This window comes from Sceloporus occidentalis, unplaced genomic scaffold, assembly GCF_023333645.1.
Source record: "Sceloporus occidentalis isolate IW3139 unplaced genomic scaffold, rSceOcc1.0.p SCAF_1, whole genome shotgun sequence".
In the NCBI taxonomy this organism is placed as follows: domain Eukaryota; kingdom Metazoa; phylum Chordata; class Lepidosauria; order Squamata; family Phrynosomatidae; genus Sceloporus; species Sceloporus occidentalis.
Genome location: NW_028316981.1, coordinates 75,271,821 through 75,299,594, shown reverse-complemented (window position 1 = coordinate 75,299,594; position 27,774 = coordinate 75,271,821). Strand labels below are relative to the sequence as shown.

The 27,774-nt window shown below is 42.5% G+C and overlaps 1 protein-coding gene across 3 annotated transcripts; it reads left to right on the top strand.

The window, feature by feature from the left end:
* The first annotated feature begins 493 nt into the window (after positions 1 to 493).
* Positions 494 to 27,555, top strand: IFRD2 (interferon related developmental regulator 2). Of its 3 annotated transcripts, none has more exons than XM_089525682.1 (12): positions 494 to 686; positions 12,894 to 13,010; positions 13,896 to 13,980; positions 15,530 to 15,654; positions 17,681 to 17,838; positions 17,989 to 18,039; positions 19,976 to 20,157; positions 20,402 to 20,507; positions 22,210 to 22,347; positions 23,442 to 23,570; positions 24,031 to 24,126; positions 25,705 to 27,555. In XM_089525682.1, exons 1-12 carry the CDS (start codon positions 641 to 643, stop codon positions 25,783 to 25,785), a joined length of 1,314 nt encoding a protein of 437 aa, XP_089381808.1. In that variant the 5' UTR covers positions 494 to 640; the 3' UTR covers positions 25,786 to 27,555. The 3 variants fall into 3 exon arrangements, with proteins under 3 accessions (XP_089381808.1, XP_089381827.1, XP_089381817.1); XM_089525701.1 differs by lacking the exon at positions 494 to 686 and adding an exon at positions 775 to 1,911; XM_089525691.1 differs by lacking the exon at positions 494 to 686 and adding an exon at positions 11,646 to 11,735.
* The last annotated feature ends 219 nt before the right edge of the window (positions 27,556 to 27,774 follow it).

Sequence of the window (27,774 nt, the reverse complement as noted above, 5' to 3'; positions counted from 1 at the left end):
TCAGAGGAAAGAGATGGCAAACCCCCTCTGAATAAATCTTGCCAAGAAAAAACCCATGATAGGATCCCCTTAGGGTCGACATAAATCGGCCTGAAGACACACAACACCCAAAGTGGTATCAACCCGCTTTATTTCTGCAGTGTGGAAAAGCAGTTTCCTTTCCCAATAACCACCTCCCGCTGCCACTGCGCCCTTTCACCGCCAGGGGGCGCGGGAGGATTCTAGGAAAGCCCTGGAGTTGCATTCCCAACCCTCTGGTTCACCTTCTCCCTTCGCCTTCTGGGACTCGTAGTTCCTTTCACCTCCTCACCTCTAATCGTTGCAAGGGCTCCTTGAGCCTCAGCACTACGTTTCCCGGCAGCCCCCAGCAAAAGGCCCTCCTACGCGCGGAGCATCATGGGTTTCGCAGTCTTGCCGTCCCATTGTCACAAAGCAGGGTCCCCTCGCCAAGACTTCATTTCCCAGACGGCGCGGCGGCGGCACCGGCTCCCGCTCTGAGTGGGAAGAGCGCGCCGGGCGACCGCTGAAGGGAAAGAAGATGGTGGCGCAAGCGGCGTGGCTCCCTCTCCAGCAGCAGCAGCAGCAGCAGGCAGCGAGCGGCAGCCCCTCGGCGAGAGAGGCCGCCTCCTGATACGAGGCCATGCCCCGAGCGCGGAGGGGGGACGGAGCCCGCAGGGGCGGAAGGGGTGAGCAGGGGCCCCGCGTGGAGGACAGGGCTGGGGGAATGGAGGGCAAGGGCAAGGGAGGGACGCAGGCCCATGCCTCTCAGGCTCACATGGAGGACACTGAGGAGAAATGGAGGACAGGATCAAAGAAGAGCTAGAGACACTCATAGGAATGGAAATCCATGCTTCTTAGTCAGGCTCACAATGGAGGACACTGAGGGGAAATGGAGGACAGGACCAAAGAAGAGCTACAAACACTCATAGGAATGGAAATCCATGCTTCTTAGTCAGGCTCACAATGGAGGACACTGAGGGGAAATGGAGGACAGGACCGAAGAAGAGCTAGAGACACTCATAGGAATGGAAATCCATGCTTCTTAGTCAGGCTCACAATGGAGGACACTGAGGGGAAATGGAGGACAGGACCGAAGAAGAGCTAGAGACACTCATAGGAATGGAAATCCATGCTTCTTAGTCAGGCTCACAATGGAGGACACTGAGGGGAAATGGAGGACAGGACCGAAGAAGAGCTAGAGACACTCATAGGAATGGAAATCCATGCTTCTTAGTCAGGCTCACAATGGAGGACACTGAGGGGAAATGGAGGACAGGACCGAAGAAGAGCTAGAGACACTCATAGGAATGGAAATCCATGCTTCTTAGTCAGGCTCACAATGGAGGACACTGAGGGGAAATGGAGGACAGGACCGAAGAAGAGCTAGAGACACTCATAGGAATGGAAATCCATGCTTCTTAGTCAGGCTCACAATGGAGGACACTGAGGGGAAATGGAGGACAGGACCAGGTAAAAGCCAAAAACACTCGCAAATGTAAATCCATGGTTTTTAGTCAGGCTCACAATGGAGGACAGGGCTGAGGGGAAATGGAGGACGGGGCCAAAGAAGGGCAAAGCCGGAATACAAAGCCATGCCTCTTAGGCTCCAAAGGGAGGTCGCCACCAAAGAACAACTTAAAACACTCATATAAATGCAAACCCATGCTTCTTAGTCAGGCTCAGGATGCAGGACGTTGGGGGGAAATGGAGGACAGGACCAAAAAACAGCTAAAGACACTCAGACGTATAAATCCATGCTTCTTAGTTGGGCTCAAAGTGGAGGACGCTCAAGAGAAACGGAGGACAGGACCAAATGAAAGTTAAAGATGCTCCCATGAGTGTAAAGCCATGCTTAGCCATGCCCCAGAAGGAGGACGTTCAAGAAAAATGTAGGACATGGCCAAAGAACAGGTAAAACACTCATAGAAATGTCAGTCCATGCTTCTTAGTCAGGCTCAGAACGGAGGACATTGAGGAGGACGCGGTCTTCCTCTTTCTGTGCCTTCTCCCTCTTTCCTAGGAGTTGTGTCTTCTCATAGCATGTCCAAAGTACAACAGTCTCTGTTTATCATCTTGGCTTCTAGAGAGAGTTCAGGCTTGGTTTTCTCATTGATTTCTCTTTTCAGCAGCCTGGGTATCTATAGAATTCTTCTCCAGAACCACATTTCGAATGAGTTCAATTTCTTCTTATAGGCTTTCTTCACTGTCCAGCTTTAACAACCATACCTACAATCTGGAAATACGATGCCATGAACATTTCTAACTTTAGTATTCAATGATATATCTCTACACTTCAGGATATTGTTTAGTTCCTTCATAACTGCCTTCCAAGGCCTAGTCTTCTTCTGATTTCTTGACTGTAGTCTCCATTCTGATTAATGACTGAGCCAAAGCATGGGAAATCTTGAACTGTTTCAAGGTCTTCAGTGTCTGCTTTTAAGTTATCCAAGTCATGTTTCCTGGTTTTTACCAGAGCATTCACAGAAATGTGCATTATCGCTTGTGTGGCCATCCATCTGCATTTGGATGGCTGTGCATTTGCAGCTGAGAGAGCGTGAACAGATGCAAATTTGTGCAGGAAAGTGAAGACAATTAACTGTCAATGCAAATGCACAAATATGCACACCGATTTGCGTAGTGGTAGAATTCAAAGACATAGCCATCTTAGTCGTAGAATCAGTACTTAGAGAGGATTTGTAGCACCTTTGAGAGTAACGCAGCATGAGCTTTCATAGACTTCAGCTTACTTCCTCAGATGCATTTGTCTACATACATAGACTAGCCCCACCACATCTGGTGGTTCACTTTGAGGAACAGGCATGTTGGACCTGAGGAGATAGCCCTGCTCTTATGGGCTGAGCTGGGGAAAAGCCAGCATTAAATCTACCCAGGTAAGCAAAAGGTACAAAAGAAGAACGACTTACGGCCCGAACAGACAGGCCAAAATAAAACTGCTCTGGGTCACTTTGGAGGTACACTTTTAAATGGCACACGCATCTTAAGAGGCCAGAAGCTGCACCAAAGCTGCTACCCAGTCCTTAGGACTGAAGTGTGGCTTTGGCGCAGCATCTGGGCTCTTAGGACGCATGCATACCTCCAGACATGCAGCAGCTTTATTTTGGCCTGCCTGTTCGGGCGCTTAATGACAGTCATTCTTCTCTTCAGAAGTCCTAACTAGAATCTGTATATGATCCACCAAGAGAGCCCATGTGGTCAAGTGGTTTGAGCACTGGACTATGCCTCTGGAGATCCGCTCAGCCATGAAAGCCCATGGGCAAATCTCACTCCCTCAGTCTTCGAGGAAGACAATGGGAAACCCCCTCTGAAGAAACCTGCCAAGAAACCCCTGTGATAGGATCGCCTTAGGGTCGCCATAAGTTGGAAAGGACTTAAAGGCACACAACACACACACACACACACAAAATCAAATCGCCATTCTGAGATTCCCCCACCCAACCCCTACTCTTTCCTTTCCAAAACTTGGTACAAAGAAGAATGCTTCTGATTACTCTGTATGACAACCGAAATGAAGCTTGTTGATTTCCTAAGTTACTTGGAGAAATTACTCCCTTTGAGCCACAGCTTCTAGAAGCCACAGGCCAGGGTATGGGACTCTGTGACTTGTAGTCTAAAACATAACCTTTCTGAGTGCCACAGGTGTTAAACTAAGTCCTGTGTTGCCATGATGATATACTGCATCGCTTGTGAGCGATGAGACTGGCCACTTGTGCTTAGTCTGACGTGTTTGCATGTGTAGATTATTTTAACTGTTTTAAATTTTATGGTAATTTTAAAAATGTTTTTGTCTGTGAGCTGACTTGGTCCCTTCTGGGAGAAAGGTGGCATACAAATTAATCAGTTTGTTTTATTGGTGGACAAAGAATTTGAATGGGACTTCCAGGTAAAATCAGTGCTGTTACAATCCTGGTTATTGCTGAGTTGGGAAACCTCTGTGTCCTCACAGTAGTATCCCTTCACACTGCATTGGGGGGGGGGGGTTCCTCATGACTGGATATCCCTCTTAAGGCAAAACTATTCCTTCTACATTTAAAAAGAAAGCACTAATGTGTCAAGAAGAAATTCATTTAGTCCTGTGAAGCCCTACCTGTAGCTGGAAGCAGTGCTGACCTAATTACAGTAGTTGTACCTCAGAAATAACTAGTTCACAGAGAGTGAAAATTACACCTGCTAACATCCAGATTGATATTTCAGTTGTATCAAGGTATACGTGTTTTTATCAAATGCTTTCCCTTCCCTAGTGTGCACTTGATATTTATTGTAGTTTTCCATTTACTGCTGTACATGAAACAAGAACAAGTTAAGTAGCATTATTTCTTGATATGTATGAAGAAAGCTGCTCCCTTAACAACACAAACCCAAAGTGATAATTGTAGTATTAAAGCTACTACCATGTGATAAGAAATAAACTGCTTTTTCTTAAAGCAGTTTAAGTTGTTGGTGTCCAGGGCCCTTTAACATTTAAGCCTTGTTGGACTAGAGGAGAGTGCATGGGAGTAGAAGACACGAAGAAAATAACCTTCTTGTGACTCAGTTTTTAGTTTTTCAGACTGCTTAGATACCTGAATCAATCTATGTAAAATAATATTCTTTGGTTTTGAAGTCCGCAGTGGGCCTTAATTGAACAGCAGAACTACTGAAGATACTATGCTTATTATTTAAGAATACCAACATGGCTCACATTGCTAGACATCTAGGCAGAAATTCCCAGGGAATAGATGGCAGTAAAAGTAGAAATCTCTATAAAGTGACAAATGCAGTCTAATTCCCCTGTAGTGCATGCAAGTTAAGCGGGTGTGTGTGTGTGTGTGTGTGTGTGTGAAGGTGAACTTGTTGTGTTTGTCACCAAGAACACAGCTAGGAACACAATACCTCTGTCCTTTTGTGTTTACTTTTTGATGTCAATGTTGAGGTAAGCACCTGTTTTTTCACCTGTGTGATGTGGAACTCTCCAGCAAGGCTGTTGGAAAACAAATTGGCTTGCTGTCCATCTCACCGCTTGTTATTACTTGGCTGTGGTATCATCTGGAAAATGTGGGGTGCTCACTCTTTTGAAAGCAAACACCCAGCTGATGCTGTTTATGCAATTGTCTTGAAAGAACATTGTCTGGAACTTCCTATGAATACTTTGTGTGCATAGCACATCACTTTAGAACATTGTTTTGGGTGCAGAGCAATTAGGCAGTTTATTCTTCTGGAAACATGAAAACTGAAGCTTTCTAAATTTATGATAACCTGTGGTGGCAAGTTATCTGTCCCCTAGTAGTATCTTGTCTTAACTGCTGAGTGTGAGGTGTTGTCTTCTAAGACCACCTGCTGAAAACTTCAGTTGGTTAGAATTATAGTAGATAATGGCACTACCTTTCTCCAGTGTTGGGATTGTGTGGTCCTGTGAGACTATGCTGATAGTAGCAGTGCTGCTGATAGGGTCTCCCAAGTCAGACAGGCTTTTTCTGAGGAGACAGACTAAATGTGCCAAACAGCTACTGGGCAGCAGCAGTATTGAAGGGATAATACTGGCAGAAGATCACCGTAAATCAAAGCTGACTTGACAGCAGTTAACAACAACAATGCTGCTGACTTGGGAGAGATGATAATATAGAAATGTACTTGCTATTAGTATGTCTTGTTAATTCTGTGGCAACTCCACTGGCTCCCTATATTTTTGCAGAACATTTCAAAATGCCATATAGGTTTCTCAAGGATTGCCTGCTCTCACACAAAGCTATTAATTCCTGGATCTCCAGGGGATACCCTTCTCCAGATTCCTTCATCCAGATCTTTATTGTTTTTCACATTTGATAATATTAAGTTGCCTCACATTTTTGTTGTGTAAAAATATGTTAAGTCCAATTTCATTCTGCTAGAGGGGTATGTTTTGATTTCCAATTAGGAAATCAGTATCTTAATAAAAGAATAATTCCTTTATGGAAATCTACTGAGACCCATCCTCTGATGTTCTTGTGTACTGTCAATGTGCTCAGGAAAACTCTGAATGCACTCTGAATTTTCTCCCACTCACCAAATGTTATTTCTTTTTTGTCACAGACTCTTACCTGTTCAAATTGCTGCTTCAATACCCTCCTTTTTCTAATATGGTTATTTAAAAAAAGAAAGAAAGATGGTACATTATTGGCAAGCCATGATCCATTTTTAAATCCTTTTGATTTCAATTGGCAAGTTAAGCTTATGGTAGATTGGGTCCAATGAATTTTTAATTTTAATTTTGTAGTTCTGTTTATGCATATTACATATATTGTGCCTTCCATCCAGTGAGTTCAAGGTGGTTCATCGGGCTCTCCTCTTCCATACTTTACTTTCACACCAATCCTATGCCTGGTTCAAGATCACTCAGTAAGTTCCATGACCTAATGGAGATTTGACTCTAGATAAAGTCCAAAACTTTAACCATTACACCATATTGCCTCCACTTTATCCTCTTTTCTTTATCTGCTTATCAGAGTCTTTGCCTTGTGCAAATCATAGCCTTGCTTCCAGAGAGCTGTTCTCTTAACAGAAAGGTGTCACTCTGCTATTTTAGGCAATTCCACACACATTCATGAATGCAGTAAGAGAAAGGTGCATGGGAGTGAATGGGGCATATGTTATGTATGTGTCCCAAAGCTATGTTTAGTATGTTGAAACAGAGAAGTAAAAGAGGTGGTTTTGGTCTATTAGGAAGAAAAATGGGAAAATCATCATTAGGCAGCACTTTTATTAGGACCATCCAAAACAGTGAACAATTTTTACATTCTTGCAAACTCTTTTGTCAGGTTGAGTCTTAATAAACTTTGCTTGGAAGGTAGGGGAGGAGGCAGAAACCAGGTTGATCTTGAAGCCACAGTTTGCTTTCTTTTACAGTGTTAAAATGGAATCTAGGAGGAGATTGCCGGTTCCCTTGACAGAGAGTGAGCCAAGTTTTAAGGAGGAGCACCCAGACCACCTGATGGCATAGAATTGTTATCTGCTTGGCAGCCCTGTAGAACTCATCGTCCTGTTCTTTTGGTATCTCTGCACCCCAGTTTGCAGGAGCTGAAAATAAACACAACATCTGCTGGTTCTTTGTGCCAAAGTTTGCCCATACATCCTGTGAGTCCTGCTGCCCTCATGGACTCCCTGCAAGAAGCCAACTGTGAGGAAAAATACTTTGCTCTGCCCTCTGCTTTTGGGGTATGGGATACCTGCATCACCCTAGTGGTGACTGACAACTCCCATGGGATCTGGTGCTAGAGTGATAACATAGACCTTCCTTTGTACTATGTGGAGCTGTGAGGCCCTGTTTACTGTGGGGCCCAGTTGTGAACTCAGCAATATGCTTTCATCTGGCTCGTGCCTTCAGTGCAGCCTTTTCCTTGGATTGGGCATGAAGCCAGTAGCCTGTTAACCCTTGAGTGACACTCCTTTGACACAGCCTATTTTGCAAGCTGCTTTTGGTCATGTGGAGAGTTTATCCCAGCTATGTTGTAATCAAAATTGCTGCTAGGAGGCCAGAGCTACATTATCTTTCATCTCTCTAAATTTGATTACAGACAGTCTTTCCCCCCTTTCTAACCCTGTTTGGCTGCTGGGTGGGGAGGTGGAACAAAGTAAAACCCTCGTGTGGGCCATACATAGCCCTTGAGTACTCCAGATTCCTCAGACCAACCTTTTTCTTCCCTTTTTTTTTCCAAAAAAAGAGAATTATAGTGCTATGGTTCTACTTTTAACAACCACGGCCTGTTACAGACTGCCAAAATAAAGCTGCTTCGGGTCTCTTTGGAGGTATGCTATTTAAATGATGCATGCATCCTAAGAATCCGGAAGCTGCACCAAAAGCTGCACTCCAGTGCTTAGGAATGGAGTGTGGCTTTGGTGCGAACTCCGGACTCTTAGGACCCATACATCATTTAAATAGCATACCTCCAAAGAGACCCGAAGCAGCTTTATCTTGGCAGTCTGTAACAGGCCCACGACAACATCCTGTGGAATCCTGGGACTTGTAGTCTGGTGAGGTGCTAGAGAATCTCTGGGAATGAGCATTCTAAGCACCTTGAAAAATTATAAATCCCAGGATTTACATAGGGTGGGACCATGACAACTGAAGCGGAACAATAGTGCAGTAATTCTGTAGTGTGAAAGGGCCCCAGAACTGGATTTCCAACCACTTCCAATTTTTTTTCTTGGGGGAGGGAATTTTGGCACTCTGCAAGCCTGAGAGATTCCCTGTGCTAGAAACTTGGCCCCTGGACCCACTACATTGTTCAGCCCTATTCTGAGGTTTACCAACCCTCTGCTCCTATATGGGAGGCAAGAAATGGATTAAGTGTATACTTGGTTGGGGACATTTTTATTTTATTTTATTTTATTTTGGATTGCACAACTTTTTCCATCAGGAAAAATTTGGCATTTGTACAACAGTATGATTTTAAAAAGAAAAAACCACAGAACACACACTTGAATTGTTAACAGCTGTTTGATCAGACTGTTGTCTGCCAGATATACCAATAATCACAAATACTTTATACAGTCATTAACTAACCTTCCTTTCTTTCCCACCTGATGAAGAGGGCTAGTTAACTCAAAAGCTTGCACATCTTTTGTCGCTCAATTCTTTGTATAGCTCTGATAACGTGGTCATATCCTAATTCTTGCAGAGTAACCCCCCGCCAGTGCCTTTGGACTGCATACAGCTTTAATTTATCACATCCTGGCCATGTATAGCAGGGAAAGGGTGGCTAGCTTGGCCTAGTAACTTGGCTGTCTTCCCAGACATCCCCTCCTCCTCGCTTCTGTATGGGGTTAGCTAAGGAGAAGCATACTTCCAGGCTGCTAAATATGCCTGAGCTGCTTCCGCATACAGTTCTTGGGAGGTTTTGTGCCTCTCAGGAACCAGTTGATGGAAGCTACTGCTATGAGTAGCCAGAGCCTTCAGAGCAGACCACCACAACCTTTTTGCAGTTTTGTTTGTTAATGTAATGTTTAATATAAACTTAATAGTGCTATGTTAATTTATGTAAGGGATAGGGATTTAATTCAGATTTATTGTATTGCCTTGTGAATTTTTATGTATTTTATTTTGTACTTATTGTAGCCTGCCTTGATTCTTTCGAGAAAAGGCGGGATATAGATAAATCATATTATTTACTGTGTATACTCATTTATAAGTCTAGAAATTTTAGTCAAAAAATTGACCCAAAAATTTGGGTCAACTTATCCATGGGTCAATGTAAGTACTGGACTTTAACTCTCATATATATATATATATATATATATATATGGGGAGCAATCCCCTTCCTCTGAATAGAGTGGTGAAAGGCAAGAGCTTAGTCTATCCTGGGAGCACCAAAAAGAAGCATGGATCCCTTCTAGTCTCTCATCCATCCAGCCTTTAGGATGAGCACAAAGAACTTTGACTGCCAGAATTTTCTAAATTCTTTGGCATCATTTCCCTTTGCATCATCCTTTGTTAGATGCCCTAAAGTTTTATCCTCGACTTATCCATGGGTCATATCAAAATCCATAATTTTGGCCCCAAAACCTGCCCTCAACTTATACATGAGGTCGACTTATAGTCAAGTATATACGGTATTATTATTATTACACAATTATTAGCCAAGCTCCTAAAAGCCAGCATGTGCTCTGTCTTTTAGCATCAAGGTTAAGGATCAGTCCAAATACCCTAAAACAACCAGAACTTGGCTGTTCTTGAAAACTAAGCAGGGTCAGCCCTGGTTAGTACTTAGATGGGAGACTACCAAGAAATACCAGGTGCTGTAGGCTATGTTTCAGAGGAAGACACTGGAAAAACCATCTCTGGGGATTCCTTGCCTAAAAAAACCCTATGAAATTCATGAGGTTCATAGAATCATAGAATTGGAAGAGACCACAAGGGCCATCCAGTCCAACCGCTGTAAGTCAACAGGCGACTTGACAGCACATACACACATGAGGATTTTACCTCTTCTCAACCTTCACTTTGGTTAGAGGCCTGCTTTTTACAAGCTGAGGCTTCATCTCTTAATTTCTAAAATCTTTCTAGTCATAGCAGATAAAATTAAGTCATGCCTTGTACTGCTTGTATCGCTGAAGATATGAGGGTTAAGTCAGAGTCAACTTGAATGCATATAACAACAGGGAAAGAAATTAGTTTTTGAAGAAGAATGGGAATATTTTCCCCTTCTTTTTTAGTTTCCCACCACCACTCCACCTAGACCTTCACAACTTTGTATTATTATTATTTGGGGTTAAGGAGGGAGGAGGGTTGTGGGATTTTAGTCTGTGTCAGGAAGGAGAGAGCATTTGTTTGCTCCTTTGGCACATCTGATGGCTTTTGTCCCAGTACTGTCAGTAGAAACAAGTTTTGTATGTGATGACGTGGACTGTCATTTTCTCTGGTTGACCAGAGTAGGAGTCCAGATTGTGGTTGGACTGCAACTTCTAGCGGCTCTAGCCAGCAGAGCCAGTGGGAAGTAATGCTGGGAGTTGCAGTTCAGTTGCAGTGCTTCCCAGGTGATCTGATGTGGGGGACCAGCAGTAATTTTTTTCCCCTAACGTGCCAGGTATCAACACTGTTTCTTTCTTTTCTGGAAACATTGCCAGTGACTAGTAGCCAATGAGAACAGTATCTTCATGGGTTGTTCTCTGGTGTGGTTCTCTGTTTCTGCGCTCGTTTGACAGTAAACATCCCTATCATCATCACCATCATCTTCCTTCGGCACATTACATACAAACTAAATGTAACAGGCTTTGCCCTTGGTGGCCCATTCACTACCCTTTCTTGTGGACTTTAGCAAAACTCTTGTGTGCTTTAGCCACCATTGATTATCCTTTAAATAAGGATTTGGAAACTAGTTAGCAGATGTTGCATTAAGAAATGCATCCACTCTTGAAGGACAGCACATGCCTTTTACAACTTCAGGTGGAAGGCATTGTAATGTCCACCTTTGTGTGGCCAACCTGAGAGTGTCCTGCATTACTTGCTGACTTGTGCATTAACTCTGAATGTGTGGCATAAGTTCCCCTTTCCACTAGTGAAGAATTATCAGCATTGGTTGGACTTGTAAAACAGAAGGAGTTTAAAAGGGGGGGGGAGTTAACTAATGATTACCCAACCAAAGCTGTGACTTCTGTCAGAAACAAAATCAGGATTTGGCACCTATGTAGGAAATAAAAACTGGAAGCCCCCAATAAAATCAGCAGGAAACAGGAAACGTGAAACATGTATCCTGTTTTTTGGCAGCTAAGTGCAATAAATTCTATTTGAATCTCCATGAGTTTGTTGGTTTAAAAAAATTTGTGGTAATATAAATTTGTGTTGCACAGTAGTTTAAAAAAATATTATTGCCAATTGCTGAAATGAGTAACTACATTTTGCAACTGGACCTCTTAATTTTTTAACGCTTTCTCTGTTATTCTCACTTCATAACCATTTGCTGTGCAGCTTATTTCTTCCTGAGTAAACAGTGAATTTACCCAGGTGTCTTTTTAGGGGTACTGAATAAAGCTGAGATCCCTTGAAAGTTGGAAAGGGTTAAAGAGTGACCTTCTCCTGTTTGCCTCCCACTTGCTCTTTCCATATGATACTGATTATCTTCTGGTCCAGACCTTGAATACTTATCAGAGGGGTGTGTCTAAGCTGACAGCTCACTTCAACCAAGGCAGTAGCAAGCTCATTGCTATCCAGTGCTAGGGAAAGTATTCCCAGATATGAAAAGACTGAATAACTCTTCTGTCTTTGGGTAAGTGGAAGGTGGCATTCCCCACTACCCCTGCCAGCTGGCTACATTTTTCATCCTTGATTTTGGGGACAGTCTAATTCACCAGAGCTACCATGACTTGATAAGTCAGTGCTTCATACGACATCCAGCTGCTAGACAGGTTCACTGTATGGTGGAGCTTGGGAGAGTGAGGTGTCCTGAAAGGACAAGAAGAGAAGCATGGTAAATGTTAGTGAAGATGCCAGCTTGAGTGTAAACTCAAATGAACAGGAGCATGACTGACTGTTAGGTAGTCGTATGGTGGACTGTTTTTATGAGGCCTAGTCAAGTTCTACTATCTCCTTACAGGGGCTGCTTAATTCTCTGTATTATCCTGCCAGTGTGGTGTAGTGGTTTAAGTGCTGGTCTAGAATTTGGGCATTCTAGGGTTCAATTTCACCACTCATTAGGTGACTTTTGGCCCGGGTAATTGTGAGAACAGAGTGGGGAGGAAAGTATGTGCTCCACCTGCAGCTGATCAGAGGAAATATGAGATATAACTATAACAATCAGTGAGAAGGATTTTTAAGAGCCCACTAGTTGCAGGTGCATGGTAAAATGTTTACTTGTATGAATTTGGAGTGTTGTCATATGAAATGGTGTGGAGATTTACTCCTGCTTCTCCCAAGCTTTCTCATCAAATGTGGTAAAATTCTCCTCACTTTTTTGACTTAGCACAGCCAGCCAGTCAGTTTGTCAAGTGATGATGCTTAAACCGTAATAATTAAAATTAAAAAAGTATATAAACCATGTTAGGTTGTTCTTCTTGTTGTTTGCCTTCAGATCACTTCCCAAGTTGTGGTGACCCTAAGGCAATCCTATTACAGGTTTTTCTTGGCAAGTTTTGTTAAGAGGAAGTGTGCCTTTGTCTTCCTCTGAGGCTGAGACAACTTGACTTGTTCAAGATCACCATGTGGGTTTCTGTGACTGAGCATGGATTTGAACCCTGATCCCCAGAGTCCTGGTCCTGCATTCAAACCACTACAACACCCTGGCTCTCCCCATGGTGAATTACTGCTTGGTAAATAATCATATGTAATTGTCCTTAGTTGCTGGGGAAAAGGAAGGACTCAGTGCAGCAGGTTCCTTGTCCAGGTGAACATACAACCCACTCCTGCTCCTTTTCACTTCTTTCTTCAGGAGCTCGCAGCAATGCCAAGATGGAGTCCCAGGCCAGTGACGATGAGGCAGCCAGTGAAGTGCTAAGTCATTACAGCAGTGCCAGTGAGACTACAAGTGTAGCTGAGGAAGTGCCAGGTAAGTGTGAGTAAGGAGTAGTGTGGTTCTGTTTGTGTATTTTTTTTAAAAAAACACCTTAAAATTTTGTAACAATATTTCAGTTACACAACTCTGTATGTCTGGATGTTCCATACAACATATTTTTTTCAGGAAGGTATCCCAAAAATATGCAGGAGTGTGACCAAATGGATGGGGAAGGAATTGAGAAGGAAGGCCTGCTATTCATAAAAAAAATGGAAAGGGGAAAGTACATCTATAAAGATTTTAAGAAAAAAATTCACTGTGTTTTTAGGCTCATAAGAGTCTCGTACTTCAGGCAACCACACAGGGAATATTTACAAGAGTTGGTTTTTCAGGGTTGCCAATGACTCAGGTTTGCATTAGTAGATAGGGTCATAAATCAGCAGGCTAACAAAAAAGCAATAAGCTGACATGTGATGATGGTTGGTTGTATTAGAAATGAAATGAAGTGTTTTAGGATATTGTTGTAGGTACCATACTTTACCCTATGATCACAGACAAAAACACTTACAGAGATTTTGTTTTGCATGACCCTTCCACCAAACTGGTAATCAAAAATGGCTTTCAGCCAAATGTTTTAAAATATAAAAGTCTTCTATGCTTTTCTTAAACCTTCATTCATTACAATATAATTTAATCTGAACTAGCACTGTTAAGCTAACACCAGCTGCCAGAACAATTCATAACTCAAGAATTGCCAAATGTGTGTTGAACAAAAACTCTTTTGAAATGCTAGGATAATGAATCCTTTTGTAGCATTCCCATTGGTTACTCACTGGCTGTCCTTGATCTACTTGCTTTAGGAGTGGAAGATCAGCTGGCTACAGGGCCGGCCTGTCAGATATGGCTTTGATGCTTTTTCTCTTCTGCTGCTGTTTACAGGGGGTGAGGCTGTAGATGAGCAGGCACAGCAAGAGGAGGTTGAAGATAAACTGAAGGAATGCATTGACAATGTGATGGATAAGAGGTGAGGCCCATGTACCATTCTCAGGCTGAATTTATACATTGGGTCATGTGAAGCTTCCAAAAGCTCATCGATGATGATGTTGTTGTGTATAGTGTAATACAGACTGAGTCTCCCTTATCTAGAATTCAAAAATTCAAAATATTCAAAAAGCCAAATCTTATTTAAAGGATAGCTGAGATAGTAACCTTGGCTTTTTGATGGTTCAGTGTACATAAACTTTGTTTCATGCACAAAATTATATTAAAATATTGCATGAAAGATCTTCAGGCTATGTATAGAAGGTGTATGTGAAATATAAATCAATTTTGTATTTAAACTTCAATCCATCTTCAAGATATTTTATTATGTACATATATTCAAATACAAAATAAAAATCCAAAAACACTTCTAGCCCCATGCATTTCAGATAAGGAAGACTCAACCTGTAGTCTGACATAGTCTGCATTGCAGGCAGCTAGTAAACTAGAATTGGAGTTCAGGGCTGGAAGTGGGTTTGCAGATTATGAGTTGGTCTGGATTTTATATGGTAAGGGTGGGCAAAATGTAGTCCATTGAATGCATGCAGTCCCTGGACACCATTTATCTGGGCCTTAGTCTTCCCAATCCACCCACCCCTGCACAATTTTTTTTTATTGGCATGATTTTGGGGGCAATTTTTGCCCTTAAATCACACAATAGGTTCCCAGTTGTGTGAAATACACAAAAATATTTCTCATGAACAGCAGAATTGTCCTGCTCCCAAACATCTTTTTTTTTTCTGCTGTCCCTCTCAAAGGGGCAACAGGAAGTGACATTTTGAGAGGGACAGCAGAAGAAAATTGAGATATTTGGGCATACTGTATTTTGGCGGGTACGGGTCATGGAGGAGGTCTGGTGAATTACACAAGGCAGCAATATTTATATTTTATGCAAGTTCAACTGAATGCTGCAAATAGTCCTGGATCCCTAGTATGTACACACTCTTAAAAATTTTAAAAAGTGATATGTCTATTAACCATGTGTATTAACCAGTGTACTTCATCAGGTCTGAATTTAGCATTTAACACCAAATACAGAACATGGCTATTGTGCTGCAGTTGAACACAAAGCCACTGATGACTACATGAGGTTTTTCATCAGTGACACAAAAGACTTCACTATTCTGCACAATTCTTTTTTTGTTGCTGCCCCCCCCCCCTTTCTGTACCTTTTCTGCTCATTGGTGTGCAGTCCCCATGTTTTCTTGCCTTCCACAATCCCTATTATTATTATTAATATTTTATTTATTCATTTGTACAGTATCTGTTTTGTATCCAGGATTGGAACTGAAAGCAGCTTAGAATGTAAAAGAACAATATAATTAAAAATATATGAAAAGTTTACACTAAAATAAAATTAAACTATTCACAATATTAAAACAATTCAAAAGAGAAAAGAATCTAATCGTGCATTATTCGAATGACCTGTAATTTTTGGTGTAAACTTTCAGTGCTTGGGGAAGGGGACAATCAAGACAGTGTTCCCAGACTGTGACACCTCCCTCTCTCTTTCTGTCTCAATGCTTTCCTAGTGTCAAGACACGACAGCTTGCTCTTGAAAGCCTACGGCTAGCATTCTCCTCCAAGACACTCTTTGACTTCCTTTTGGAACGTAGGTTCACCCTCATGGATTCCTTAGAGAAGTGCCTGAAGAAAGGTGGGTTTTCCCAGCCTTTGGGACTGTCCTTTTATATAGTACTTGGGGCATAAAATCATAGAATCTTAGAGTTGGGAGGGCCATCTCATCCTGCCCCCTTCCTTTCATGAATAAACAGCTAAAGCCCCCTGAAAGATCCCCCTCAGCCTGTTTGAAGACCTCCAAAGAAGGGGAGTTCACCACATTTTGAGGCAGTCTGGTCCATTGTTGAGCAGTGCATACAGCACAGAAGTTCTTAATGTTTAGGTGGAATCTCTTTTCTTGTCATTGAATCCATTGGTTCGTGTTCAAGTCTCTGGAGCTGCAGAAAACAAACTTGGTACATCTTCTATATGACATCCTTCAGATATTTAAAGATGGCTATCATACCACTCCTCAGTTTTCTCCAAGCTAAACTTACCCCAATCCTTTAGTCTTCCTCATAAGGCTTGGTTTCCAGATTTTGATCATCCTTCACTGGTCATGTTCTAGCCTGTCAGTATCCTTCTTGAACTGTGGTGCCCAGAACTGTACATAGTATGCCATATGAAGTCTTAACCAAAGCAGAATAGAGTGGCACTACTGCTTCCCTTGATCTAGACACTATATTGTTGTTGATTCAACCAAGGATTGCAGTGACTTTTTCGGCTGCTACATCACACTGTTGACTCATATTTAGCTTGTAGTCTACTAAGACCCTTAGATCCTTTTCACATATGCAGCTTTCAAGCCAGGAGTCACCCATCCTGTATTTTCATTTGTCCTGCCTAGAAGTAGTACCTTACATTTATTCCTGTTGAAATTCATTTTGTTAGTTTTGGGCCAGTACTCCAATATGTCAAGATCCTTTTGAATCCTGTTCCTGTCCTCTAAGACATTAGTTAATTTGAAAAGCATGCCTTCTTTCATCATCTAAGTCATTTACAAAGATGTTAAAACAACACTGGGCCCAGCACAGAACACTTATTCACTCCACTATTCACATCTCTCCAAGGTGAAGAATAACCATTGGTGAGCACTCAGGGTTTGATCTGTCAAACAATTACAGATCCACCTAACTATAGCACTGTGTATCCTAATCAAAGCACTTTCAATTCCAATTGGTTTTAGCAGGAGCAGCTACTCAAATCTCTCCCCTGGAACTCTTGAACTATAACGTAGTTTGGGTGGACTGTGTCACCAATGTAATTGTTTTTAAATGTAATACTCTTTGATTCATATTGGTATCTTACTGCTATTTGCAATTTATACTTTTGCTGATAAAAGTGAACCACGTGCTTATTGGTATAATGTTGATCACTACAATAGCCTTGTAAAATAGGCCATTGTGGTCATCCTAATATTACTCATGGTTGCAGGAGGTGATAGTGGCTTGCCACATGCAGTGAAGTTTGAATCAAGGTATCCTGGCTGCCACATGTCTTCCAGGGACAGTTATTGTAAGAGCTCAAAATTTAGACAATATGTAGCCAAACTTGCAAAATGAATTGGACTGTCTTAGAAGAAGAAAGAGTCACTTTTTTCTTAATTTTCTGTTAGCCTTCTTGGTGGCTGCACCAACCCTCTGGAATGTCCTCTCACGGCAGGCTAGGCTGGCCTTCTCCTGCTTTCCTTTTGCCAGTAGACAAAAATATTTTTATTCAAGCAGGCTTTTAATATATAATGCAGCATAGTGGGTAAGAAGATAAGGAAACGCAAGCTTTAATTGGCTTCTTCCATCCTTGAGGACTGATAAAGCCTCGGTGATAATGAAGAAAAGTGCATCTCTCCATGTGTGTCATTAGTACCCAACCTGTTTTTTAGCTGTGTTCTTGATGCAGTCTTTGAAATGCCCTTTACATCCTATAGGCAAGTTTTTGTCTTAAGCCACCATACACTGTTGTGAAAGATTTTGCTCAGGCAGAATCTAAAGCATACCATTTCCTGTCCTTCCTGTACCTGCACAATTCATCGCCTCATTGTGACTCCTGTGTTCAGTAGTGTAATACATATGTGTCTAGTGCCATTTGTAGATTTTGTAGAGCAGCTGTTGTCTTTTTCCTCACAGGTAAAGGGGAGGAGCAGTCCCTTGCTGCTACTGTTCTTACACTACTGTGCCTTCAGATGGGCTCAGGGCCTGAAGGGGAGGAAGTGTTTCGCAGCCTGAAGCCTCTCCTTGTCACCATCCTGACTGACTCCTCAGCCAGCCCAATAGCTCGACAAAGCGTGAGTAAAATGTTTTTCTTCTGCCTTGTAGTGAACCTCGATGTGTGAGAGAACTTGTGGGAAGGGGAAACATTGCCTGGGGCTTTATAAAACATTGAAAGCAATTGCTCACAATGTCTTTGTCACTGACTTGCTTTTTCACCCTTATAGTGTGCCACAGCTCTGGGGATGTGCTGCTATATCTCTGCTGCTGACATGGAGGTAAATAATGCAAACACTTTAACTTAACACACTATGACTATAAATCTGAAAGCAATACCTCCCTTCAGGCATGATTTTATATATTTTCTTGTACTGAAATAAACCATGTGAGCAGGGCTAAGGTGTTCTTACCTCTTTAAGAGAAATGAATTTGGGCATTTTCTGGTTCTCTTATAAACAACTGAATACTTAATGGAATTTACAGAGCGCTCAGTTTTGCTGTCTTAAATATTCTAGACAAGCCACTGGAATAGAAAAGGAAATAGTTTCTCAGCAATGCAAGAAACACCACAGTTTTAACATGGGGAAGGAACTTCTTTTACTTTAGAAGTTTGCTTTTTAAAAAATTTATTTATTCCATTTTATAAAACTATTCCTCCAAGAAACTCATGTTGGTTTACATGGGATTAGTCAGAGCCACATGAGGTGTCTTAGACAGGAACTTAACAGCTGGCTCCCAAGTTTACAACTGAGTAAGAATTTGGAACTTGGGTCTTCAGACTCTAATCATTACACTAGAAGGATGCAGTGGATAGAATAGAAAATTAAACTCTTGACTCCCTCTCTCTGCATACTAATTTATGGGGATTGTCAGATATAGATAAGCTTTTGGTTAGTAGACTGGAATGCATACCACTCTCAAACACTTTTAGAGAGTGCTCATTACTTTGAAAGTGGACACTGCTTTGAAAGTGATTTTGAAGCTGGCCACATTTGGGTAAGTCAGGCTGTTTTGAACTGGGGGTGGGGACAGGCCTCATCTTGTTTATTTTCACTTAGCTCAAACTAAAAAGAGAAATGTGATTTTCCAAAGTTCCTTTACACATGTGGCCTGCTGGCCTTATGGTTAAATAATCTCTGGAGTTCTCACATGCAAGCTTTATGTGTTATTGACTAGACTTTAATTTGATAAATGAACAATTGTTTATTTGCTGCTTGGGAAGCTACTAAGAGAGTCAATCAAGTAGCTATAAAAAAAGTGGACTTTCTCTAGAACTGGGTAGAGCATTTGAGCTCTGCTGCAGTTGGGCGTGATTACAAGCTTCATAGTCAAGTGCTTGTTGAATTTGATGGCTCAAGGCCTCATTTGGTTTAGCAGTGGAGAACCAGGATTTCTTAATGGACCCATTTTCCAAACACTGGAGAGGTTAATGGGTCAGAGCCAGGGAAATACTTGGCACAGGTGCTTTTAGAGACTTTGGGATGTATATGCATGGCAGGGGGTTGGACTGGATGGCCCTTGTGGTCTCTTCCAACTCTACGATTCTATGATTCTATATTTATTGGGAGAATAAGAGAAACCCATAGGGATCCCCTGATGTCTTGGACCCTAAGGACTGGCAGTTACCTAGAAGCAATCATCCTATGCTCCTTGTGCTGACAAGTTTCTAGGACTAAAAGTTGACAACTACAGATACTCCTAACCAACCACTATCCCATCACTCCATCCTCAGCAATGCTGCCTGGCCTCTTAGTGGTAAGACAGGCAAAGGAGCTGCTGTGGATAAGAAGACAGTAGAAATTGCTGGCAGAATGTTTTAAGGGGTAAGTGGGGAACTTTCCAAAGTCTGGGGAAGTCCTCACATGCCCCCTGGTCAGAAGATCACTCTTCTCCAAATCACCCCCATTAAAACAGATTTTTTTTTAAATTGGAAATGTTACCAGTAGTTACTTTTGTTCCATCACTGGATTCTGAAAGCTGAAATGAATAAGGACATCATAACAGAGGTGCTTGCAGGATACCTCTGATTAAAAACATGGGGGTAGGTGGTAACTGTCTGGGATTGATAGCTAGCCTGACCTGGGAATAAATTGCACCCCAGGATGGTTTGCCTAACTATTTAATTAGAAGCTCTCTTCTATCTTAATGTCGTCCACAATATTAATCGTTCATCTTGTTTCTGTGAGAACTGACTGCCTGCCACCCCTTTTTTAGGATCTGGTTTCCTGTCTTGCTTGCCTAGAGGGTATCTTTGGTACTTCTTGCAGCACAGATGCCAGCTTGGTGCCCTCCCACCACAGCCCTCTGCTCCAGAACTTGCATTGCAGTGCACTCCAGTCATGGTCTCTGCTCCTCACCATCTGCCCAAGCACCCAGATCAAGAAAATCCTGGACAAGTGAGTGAACAGTCTTGCCAGTCAGTGTTTCTTCTAGGCTAGAGAATCCTGTTTTGTTCATTTCTGGCTGTAATAGATGACAAAAAATGTAGATTTGGTGCTTTTATTTAATCAACTCACAATTGCCTGTCCTTCTGGTTCTTTAGGGACATAGTCAGGGCTCTGAGAAAGGGACTGAATGGACCTTTTGGTGGTTTATTTTGTTAAGATTGTCATTCTCCTTCTCTTTCTCCCCCTTCTCCAGTCACTTACCTACATTGCCTCTGATGCTGTCCAGTGATAATGTCAACCTTCGGATTGTTGTGGGTGAAACAATTGCACTTCTGTTTGAACTGGCCCGAGACATGGAGGTATGCTAGCATCCTTCTGATTCTTGCATAGGCATTAACATTGTCCCTTGTCTGTTAATGGCCATTTTCTGATGACTGTGCAGAAACATACCCAATCCCATCCCCCAGTAGTGGTCAGGGGCATTATGTCATTGAATGCCAGCTGCTGGATATAGCAATAGGAGCAGCCCTTTGCTCTCATGTACAGCTTGTTAGTTCCCCAGGGGCATCTGAGTGGCCAGTGGGTGACACAAGATGCTGGACTAAATGAATATTTGGCTTGAACTAGCAGAGAAGCTCTTAGGTCCCCTTCTGATAGATTGGAATACAGTGGACCCTTGTTATACGCTGGAGTTTGGTTCCAAGATCCCCCGTGTATAACAAAATCCATGGATGCTGAAGTCGCATTAAATATAATGACATAGCAAAATGGAAAATCAAGGTTTGATATTTGAAATTTATACTTTTTTTTAACATTTTCAAACTGTGTATGCTTGAATCCGTGTATAAAAAATCTATGTATAAGAAGGGCCGGCTGTGTTTATTTATTTAGTTAGTTTGTTTGTTAATTTGTATGCCATCTTTCCCCCAGAAGGGACCATTATTATTCTTATTAACATTTATTTATAGAGCACTGTAAAGTTTGCATAGCTCTTTATATAGTAAGGATCAAATAAAATAAGAAAGAAAAAAGAATAAAAACCTGCCAAGCAGTGTACAATCGAAAACAACATTACATGATTAAAATATCTCTAAAATAATACTAACTATATTATTATTAACATAAGGTGGCTCACAGAAAAAAACATTTTTAAAACATTAGAATAAAATTTAAAATAGTCAAAATCATCTTAAAAAATTATAAAATTACAATAATAATAATAATAATAATAATAATAATAATTAAAATTTATTTGTATCCTGCCCCTCTGAGAGCAATCGGGGCGGTCTTTTAAATATGCAAAATTTAAAAGACACAATTAAAACACACATAATCCATAAAACCACCCTGGTATGGTTATATATTAAATGCTTGCTTAAATAAAAACAACTTGCCAGTGAAAGGAAGTGAGGGAGGGGGCCAGCCTAGCTTCGTTTGGGAGGGAATTCCAGAGGTTAGGAGCAGCAGCTGAGAAGGCTCCCCAAGCAAGCCTGTGATGGTGGCAGGACCAAGAGAAAGCCTTCCCCCAAAGATCTTAGTGTTCTGGCAGGCTTATATGGGGAAAACTGAGTGAGGTGGTTGTAGCTTGTTTTGGATTGTTGTCATCCAGGATCAGGTTGTTCCTGTTTCTTCCACATGCTTTTTTTATTACATGAGAGGTGACAGTGGTAATCCCTGAGCTTTCCTTTAACATGGTGGTAGTCAAAGGTTGCTCTTAGACGACCCCGTTTTGAGTAAATGTTAGCACAATTCACATACTGTAAGTGTGTACTCATCAGTTGTTTGTGGCCAATCAACAGACTTGGGGCACGAGGCACCCTGTTCCCTTATGGTAATCAGGTGGATGTGGACTTGATCAGGTCACTGCATTAGAGACTCTCAGAGACCAATATATGTCCTGCTGGGTTAGGTAAAGAGAGAATGGGAAATGGGTGTGAAAAACAAGGCTTAGAGCTGCACCCTCTCTCTGACCTCTCAATGCCACTCACTGGCTTTTCAAAAGAATGTGACTTGAAAGTAGAAGCTTTAGGGTGGCATCCTACCGCCTTTTCTTTGCCACAGGAGGATTTCTTTTATGAGGACACTGACCTGCTATGCACAAAATTGAAAGCCTTGGCCACAGACAGCAACAAATACCGAGCCAAAACAGACAGACGCAAGCAGCGCTCCATTTTTCGTGATGTGCTACATTTCATTGAGGTAATTTGCACTTATTGCCTGTTCAGTAAGCTTTTTTGGGAGTGTGTGAATAGGGGGGCAGTTTTCTCCCTTAGCATTTCTTCAGCCCTGAATTTTCTCAAAAGGCAGAGGCCCACGGACTCAAACCTACTTTGAATCTGTCTGGTTCCCCTCATCCCCACCCCATTCCAGACGTGTGAAGCACAGCCTGTAGCAGTCCATTCCTGAGGAAAGTACAGTCTATGTATGTTTAGGGGAATTATCCTCTCCCTGCCCCCTTTTCCATATTGTTTCACTTGTCCCAAGGCTGCAGACCTGGCCTTTAAAATATTGTATATCGTCAACTGTAAGTTGACCTCATGTATAAATCCAGGTTAGGTTTTGGGGCCAAAATTACGGATTTTGATATGACCCATTCTTAAGTCAAGGATAAAACTTAGGGCTACATAAGAAAAGGATCTAAAAGATGAAGCAAAGGAAAACAATGCTGAAGAACTTACAAAATTCCAGCAGGCATAACTGTTTTTGCTTGCACTAAAGGCTGAATCAGTGCTTCCAGAACAGATTACACTCTTGTCTTTCATCAGGAGATTGTTCTCTTTTTGATAACAGTTAAATACAGTACTTACACTGACCCATGGATGAGAACTCAGGTTTTTTTTGGGGGGGTGTCAATTTTTAGGCTAAAATTTCTAGACTTATACCTGAGTATATACAGTAGCTCCCAAGGTGCATCTTAGATTCAATCACTGGGCTACCTTCCTATTTTCCCATGCAAACAACTGAAAGAAATGTGACATTGACTGCCACTTTCTTGATTCTAAAAAAACAAATACCAGAACTGCTTGGACAGCATTCACATTTTGTTTCTCAGCATACTGTACCCAAGAAACAGTTCAGTACATACCCAGAACTCTGTAGAGTTGGTATGTTGGCAGAACAGGTGCTACTCAAATTGCTTGAGTGGAATCAGAAATGCCCATGCACAAGTGCTTTTTCATATCTATGAAGTGGCTGATCTTACAAAGCTATCAGTGAGGGGCTGGATGGGGTCAGGCAACAGACTTCTGCCCTTTGCTGTGGACCCTCTAAATACCTTTTCTTCCTTGATCCAGAATGGGGAGTGCCATGAAGAAACTATCAAGTTTGGATTGGAGTGTATGTATGTGGACAGCTGGGCAAGAAGGAGAATGTACAATGCCTTCAAAGAGACTCTTGGCTCTGGAGTCAGGCACCATCTGCAGGTAAAGACTGAGGACAGCTAAGGCAAGAAAGGCTGTGCCTTTGTATGTTTGGGGAAGGGGGCGAGTCTGCTGCCCATCATAACATTCCACAGTACCTCCCAACCCTGATGCTCTCCCGATGTGTTGAAGTACAACTACCTAATGGCTGTATATGTATGTATGTATGTATGTATGTACACACACACACATGTATGTATGTATATATTTTATGGGTTTTATGCTTTATGAATTTTATGACTTTTTGCTGTAACTAATTATATTTTATATTTTGGTCTATGACTGCAAATAAATGATGGTGAACTCCCATATTCCCCTTTGCCTACATTTGGGCAGTGCCAGCCTGGGGGAAGCTGCTGTTATACAAAGCACTGCAGTTTGAAGATCCATTTCCCCAGCTGTGTCTACCTCTCCTGGAGCCCACATTCTCTCTAATGGCTGTGCTTTCCTCTGTTTTCTCTAGAACAATGAATTGCTGCGTGAGATATTTGGCCTGGGCCCTCCACTAGTTCTGGATGCTGCAGCTATTAAGGCCAGTAAGATCTCCCGCTTTGAAAAGGTATGTGAGCAGCATTGCTAGTATCTCTATCTTAGTAAGAACTTGGTGTCTTTCTGTGATGCCAGTGAACTACCTGCCTCTTCCCCACCAAAGACACCTTACCACAAGCAGTGAAACCACTAGAAAAGAAAGTGTGTCCTCTCTGGATTTTCTAGCACTAGTGCAGTGTACAGTAGCTGAAAATGCAAGGCTCCAGAAAACGGACTGAAAACCAGCTGCTGGGGGACAAATGGGGGTACTGGGAAAGTCTCTTGCCTTCATGTTCTGCTTGTGAATAGTCCAGATATTACCTGCTTGGCGGTAATGTTTGCCTTGATCACTTTTTCCTCTGTTATAGCGGGGCTTCTGTGTTCTGGTTTTTTTGTTTGGTTTTTTCTGTAGCTAAAATAGAATGGATGATGAGAAGTCTCTGATCTGGATGTGGAAAAATCTTGTTTTGCACACATATATCAGAATATGTAGCCCTCTAGACAGTTCTGAGCATCATTCCTAGCTAGCACAGCCACTGGTCAAATTTTGTTTTGTGATCTACTTTCTATTCTTGTGATCTAATTCTGTGAGGGTCTATCCAGATCCCCTGATCTGGGGAATATACAACTTTGCCAGCTATTGCCAGAGTCCAACTCACATCAGTGCCAGTCAGCACAGACAACATGGGCAGGTAGAAGTTGCAGTCCAGCAATATCTGGAGTCAAGGTAATTCCCAGCTTGAGATGTAAACAATCAGCCCTTGGTAGCCGCAGGGGAACCATTCTCCCCCCCCCCTCCCCCAGTGGATACCAAAATACATGGATGCTCAAGTCTCATCGTCCCTAATGGCAGTGCAGCCACATGGCCATGCTGTCACTGGGGACAAATGCACTGGAGTCCTCCCTCTCCCCCCCTTCCTACCTTCCCTTCCTTCCTTCTTCTGTCCTCTCTCTGAGGCGTCTGCCCCAGGCTTGCCTTTGGAGGTGGAGGCTGGAGCCCCATCGGCTAGAAGAAGCCAGGGCTTGAGTCTCAGAGCCCCCCGGGACAAAACCTCCAGGCTTTGAACTGCCCCTGAAGTCAAGCCTGGGGCAGAAGCCTTGAGGGGGAGCGGAGAGAGGTGGGAGGGAGGGAGGACTTAAGTCCGGTTGTCCCCAATGGCAGCACAGCTGCGTGCATGCGCTGCCACTGGGAGCAATGCAGGCTTGCTGTCCGCAGATGGTCAAATCCACAAATGGCAAGTCTGTGGATATTGAGGTCCCACTTTAAAGTGCGCCTGCACCAACCACAGACTTGCCATCTGTGGTTTGAGCTTCCGTAGACAGCAAGCCCCAGCTTTCTGAATGAGCACGCATGCATGTGGTGGCACAAGTAGGAGTGCACACCCATTGAGAACAACAGGACTTAATTGTCCCGTGTTTTTTACTATCTGCAGGGGGGGGCGGAATGTCTGAAACTGATCCCCCCATGAATAGCAAGGGCACACTGTATTTGTCACTTTGTACAAAACCTAAGAGAATTAGATCATGTGTATCTTGTTTTTTTCTTGGTGTGTGCAAACATCTTAATCAGGATTCCTCCACTAATTTCTTTCTACTCTTTCTCCACCAGCACCTATACAACTCTGCCGCCTTCAAAGCCCGGACTAAAGCAAGGAGCCGTGTTCGGGATAAGCGAGCAGATGTCCTTTGAAGAGAATTTGTTGTTTTCTCCTCCTTGTCCTTCTGCCTTCCATACAAGCCAATGAACTACAGACCTGGACCACTGTGAATGTTTTGGATTTGGGGAGGAGAGAGGTGCCATTTGGGACACGGGGCACTGTTGCTTCAATTCATTCAAAAGCCAGCCTTGTGCCATGCTCCTGCAGCTCCCCCACTGTTGTATGGGGGCTTTTATATATGTACAGAATAATATTTAAACTGTCTTGGATGTTTGAGTTATGGTGGGATGGCTATGGGCAGGTGCCATTTTAAAAATTTTAACCAAAAATCTAAGCGAGGTTGGGCAGTGGGAGAGTGATTCCCATCCCCCACTGCCTTTTTTAAAGCCAGTGATTCTGTTTGTTTGTGTAGCCTCCCCTCCCTGTCTCCACTGCTGAAGGTATTCTGCAGTTGCTCTTGCAATGTTTTACTGTGTCATCAAGGACTGGGACTTCTACCTGTGCACTCGTGGACTTTCCCAGTGGTGAACTTGTAAGAGGTTGGTTTGGGGTAAAAGTCCCAAACAGAGGCAGTAAAGAGGAATGGCTTTAGATTGGTGCCTTGGGTTCTTCCCCACTGGTGTTTGAGGTATTTTGCCTTGGGACAAATGAAATGTACCTTAGAAATCAGTGTACTTGATTAAAGACTGGGCTGACTGCATCGTGAAGGGCTTATGCTACTTTTCTGCTCAAACAGCTGCTAATTTTTAATTGTCAGCTCCATTGTTTATTTTCTGCTGTACTCTGACCACTGCCATCTAGAGTTTTGTTCTGCCACTTTTTATCCTTCTGCTTTGCTCCATACTGACGTGGATACTTGTTATTTTCTTCCTGGAAACTGTCCTACTGCAGTTACATGAGAAACCAAACACAGCTGTTTCTCAGGGTAAAGAACCTTCTTTCTGTTTGAACTGCAAGTGTTCATGAGAAAGAGAAGGAGCTAGACAGGGACCCAGATGCTTCACTTTCTGATAGCTGCAGCTCATGCTAACCTGCTTTACATTTTAGCCAGGTACAACTCATGCAATTCCAAGCTTGTCTTAGCAGACTCAAAACAGTTTCTTACACAGAATGAGCTACATTCTGGCTATTAGTTACACTTACTTTCCATTGATTTCAGAGAGAACTGATTATAACGAACAGCCCAGATGCCATATATAACACACACACACTCTCTCTCCCTCTCTCTCTCTCTTTCACACACACACACACACACGTGCACACACACACACTCCGCAGACATATAGGACAAACCTTCATTGGCCAGAATGAAATGGTTTTCTAGCCTTGTTTAAATATATGAAGAAATGTCATATTGAAGATGAAGCAAGCTTGTTTTCTGCTGCTCCATAGAATATGGATGCAAGCTACAGGAAAAGAGAATCCACCTAAACATAAGGAGAAACTTCCTGACAGTGAGACCTGTTCAACAATGGAACACACTCCGAGAGCGGTGAAGTCTCCTTTAGAGGCCTTTAAACAGAGGCTGGATGGCCATCTGTCAGGGGTGCTTTGATTGCGAGTTCATGCATGGCAGGGGGTTGGACTGAATCGCCCTTATGGTCTCTTCCAACTCTACGATTCTTTTAGCCACAAACACAGCAAAACTGATTGAAGGTACACCATTCTTCTAATTTAATTCATTGAAGCATTGTCTTGGTTGTCTCCTCTTCACAGCAGGAAATATCTGCGTTGATCATATTTATCTAGCGTATGGAAAGACTAGAAACTTTGTGAATAAATCAGTGGAATGGCATATAAAACTGATGCTTCTACCAGCATAATCTCAGCAGCCTCAGTGTGTGGAAGAGTGAAACTTACTGGCGGCAGGAAAAGTTGTGTGTATCACAGATGTTTGGTTAATAGGGGAGTGTGCTGTTGCAAGTCCTGGTGCTAAGTCCTTGCATAGTGCCTTTCCTTACAGTGCATCTTCCAGGTCGAGCTGAGTTTGGTGGATCTATACAAAGAACATGCGTGTCCCA

Coding starts and splice junctions, on each gene's coding strand:
- IFRD2 (XM_089525682.1), top strand. CDS start 641: ATGCCCCGAGCGCGGAGGGGGGACGGAGCCCGCAGGGGCGGAAGGG. Junction 687..12,893: donor AGCCCGCAGGGGCGGAAGGG/GTGAGCAGGGGC, acceptor TTCTTTCTTCAG/GAGCTCGCAGCAATGCCAAG. Junction 20,508..22,209: donor AACTGGCCCGAGACATGGAG/GTATGCTAGCAT, acceptor TCTTTGCCACAG/GAGGATTTCTTTTATGAGGA.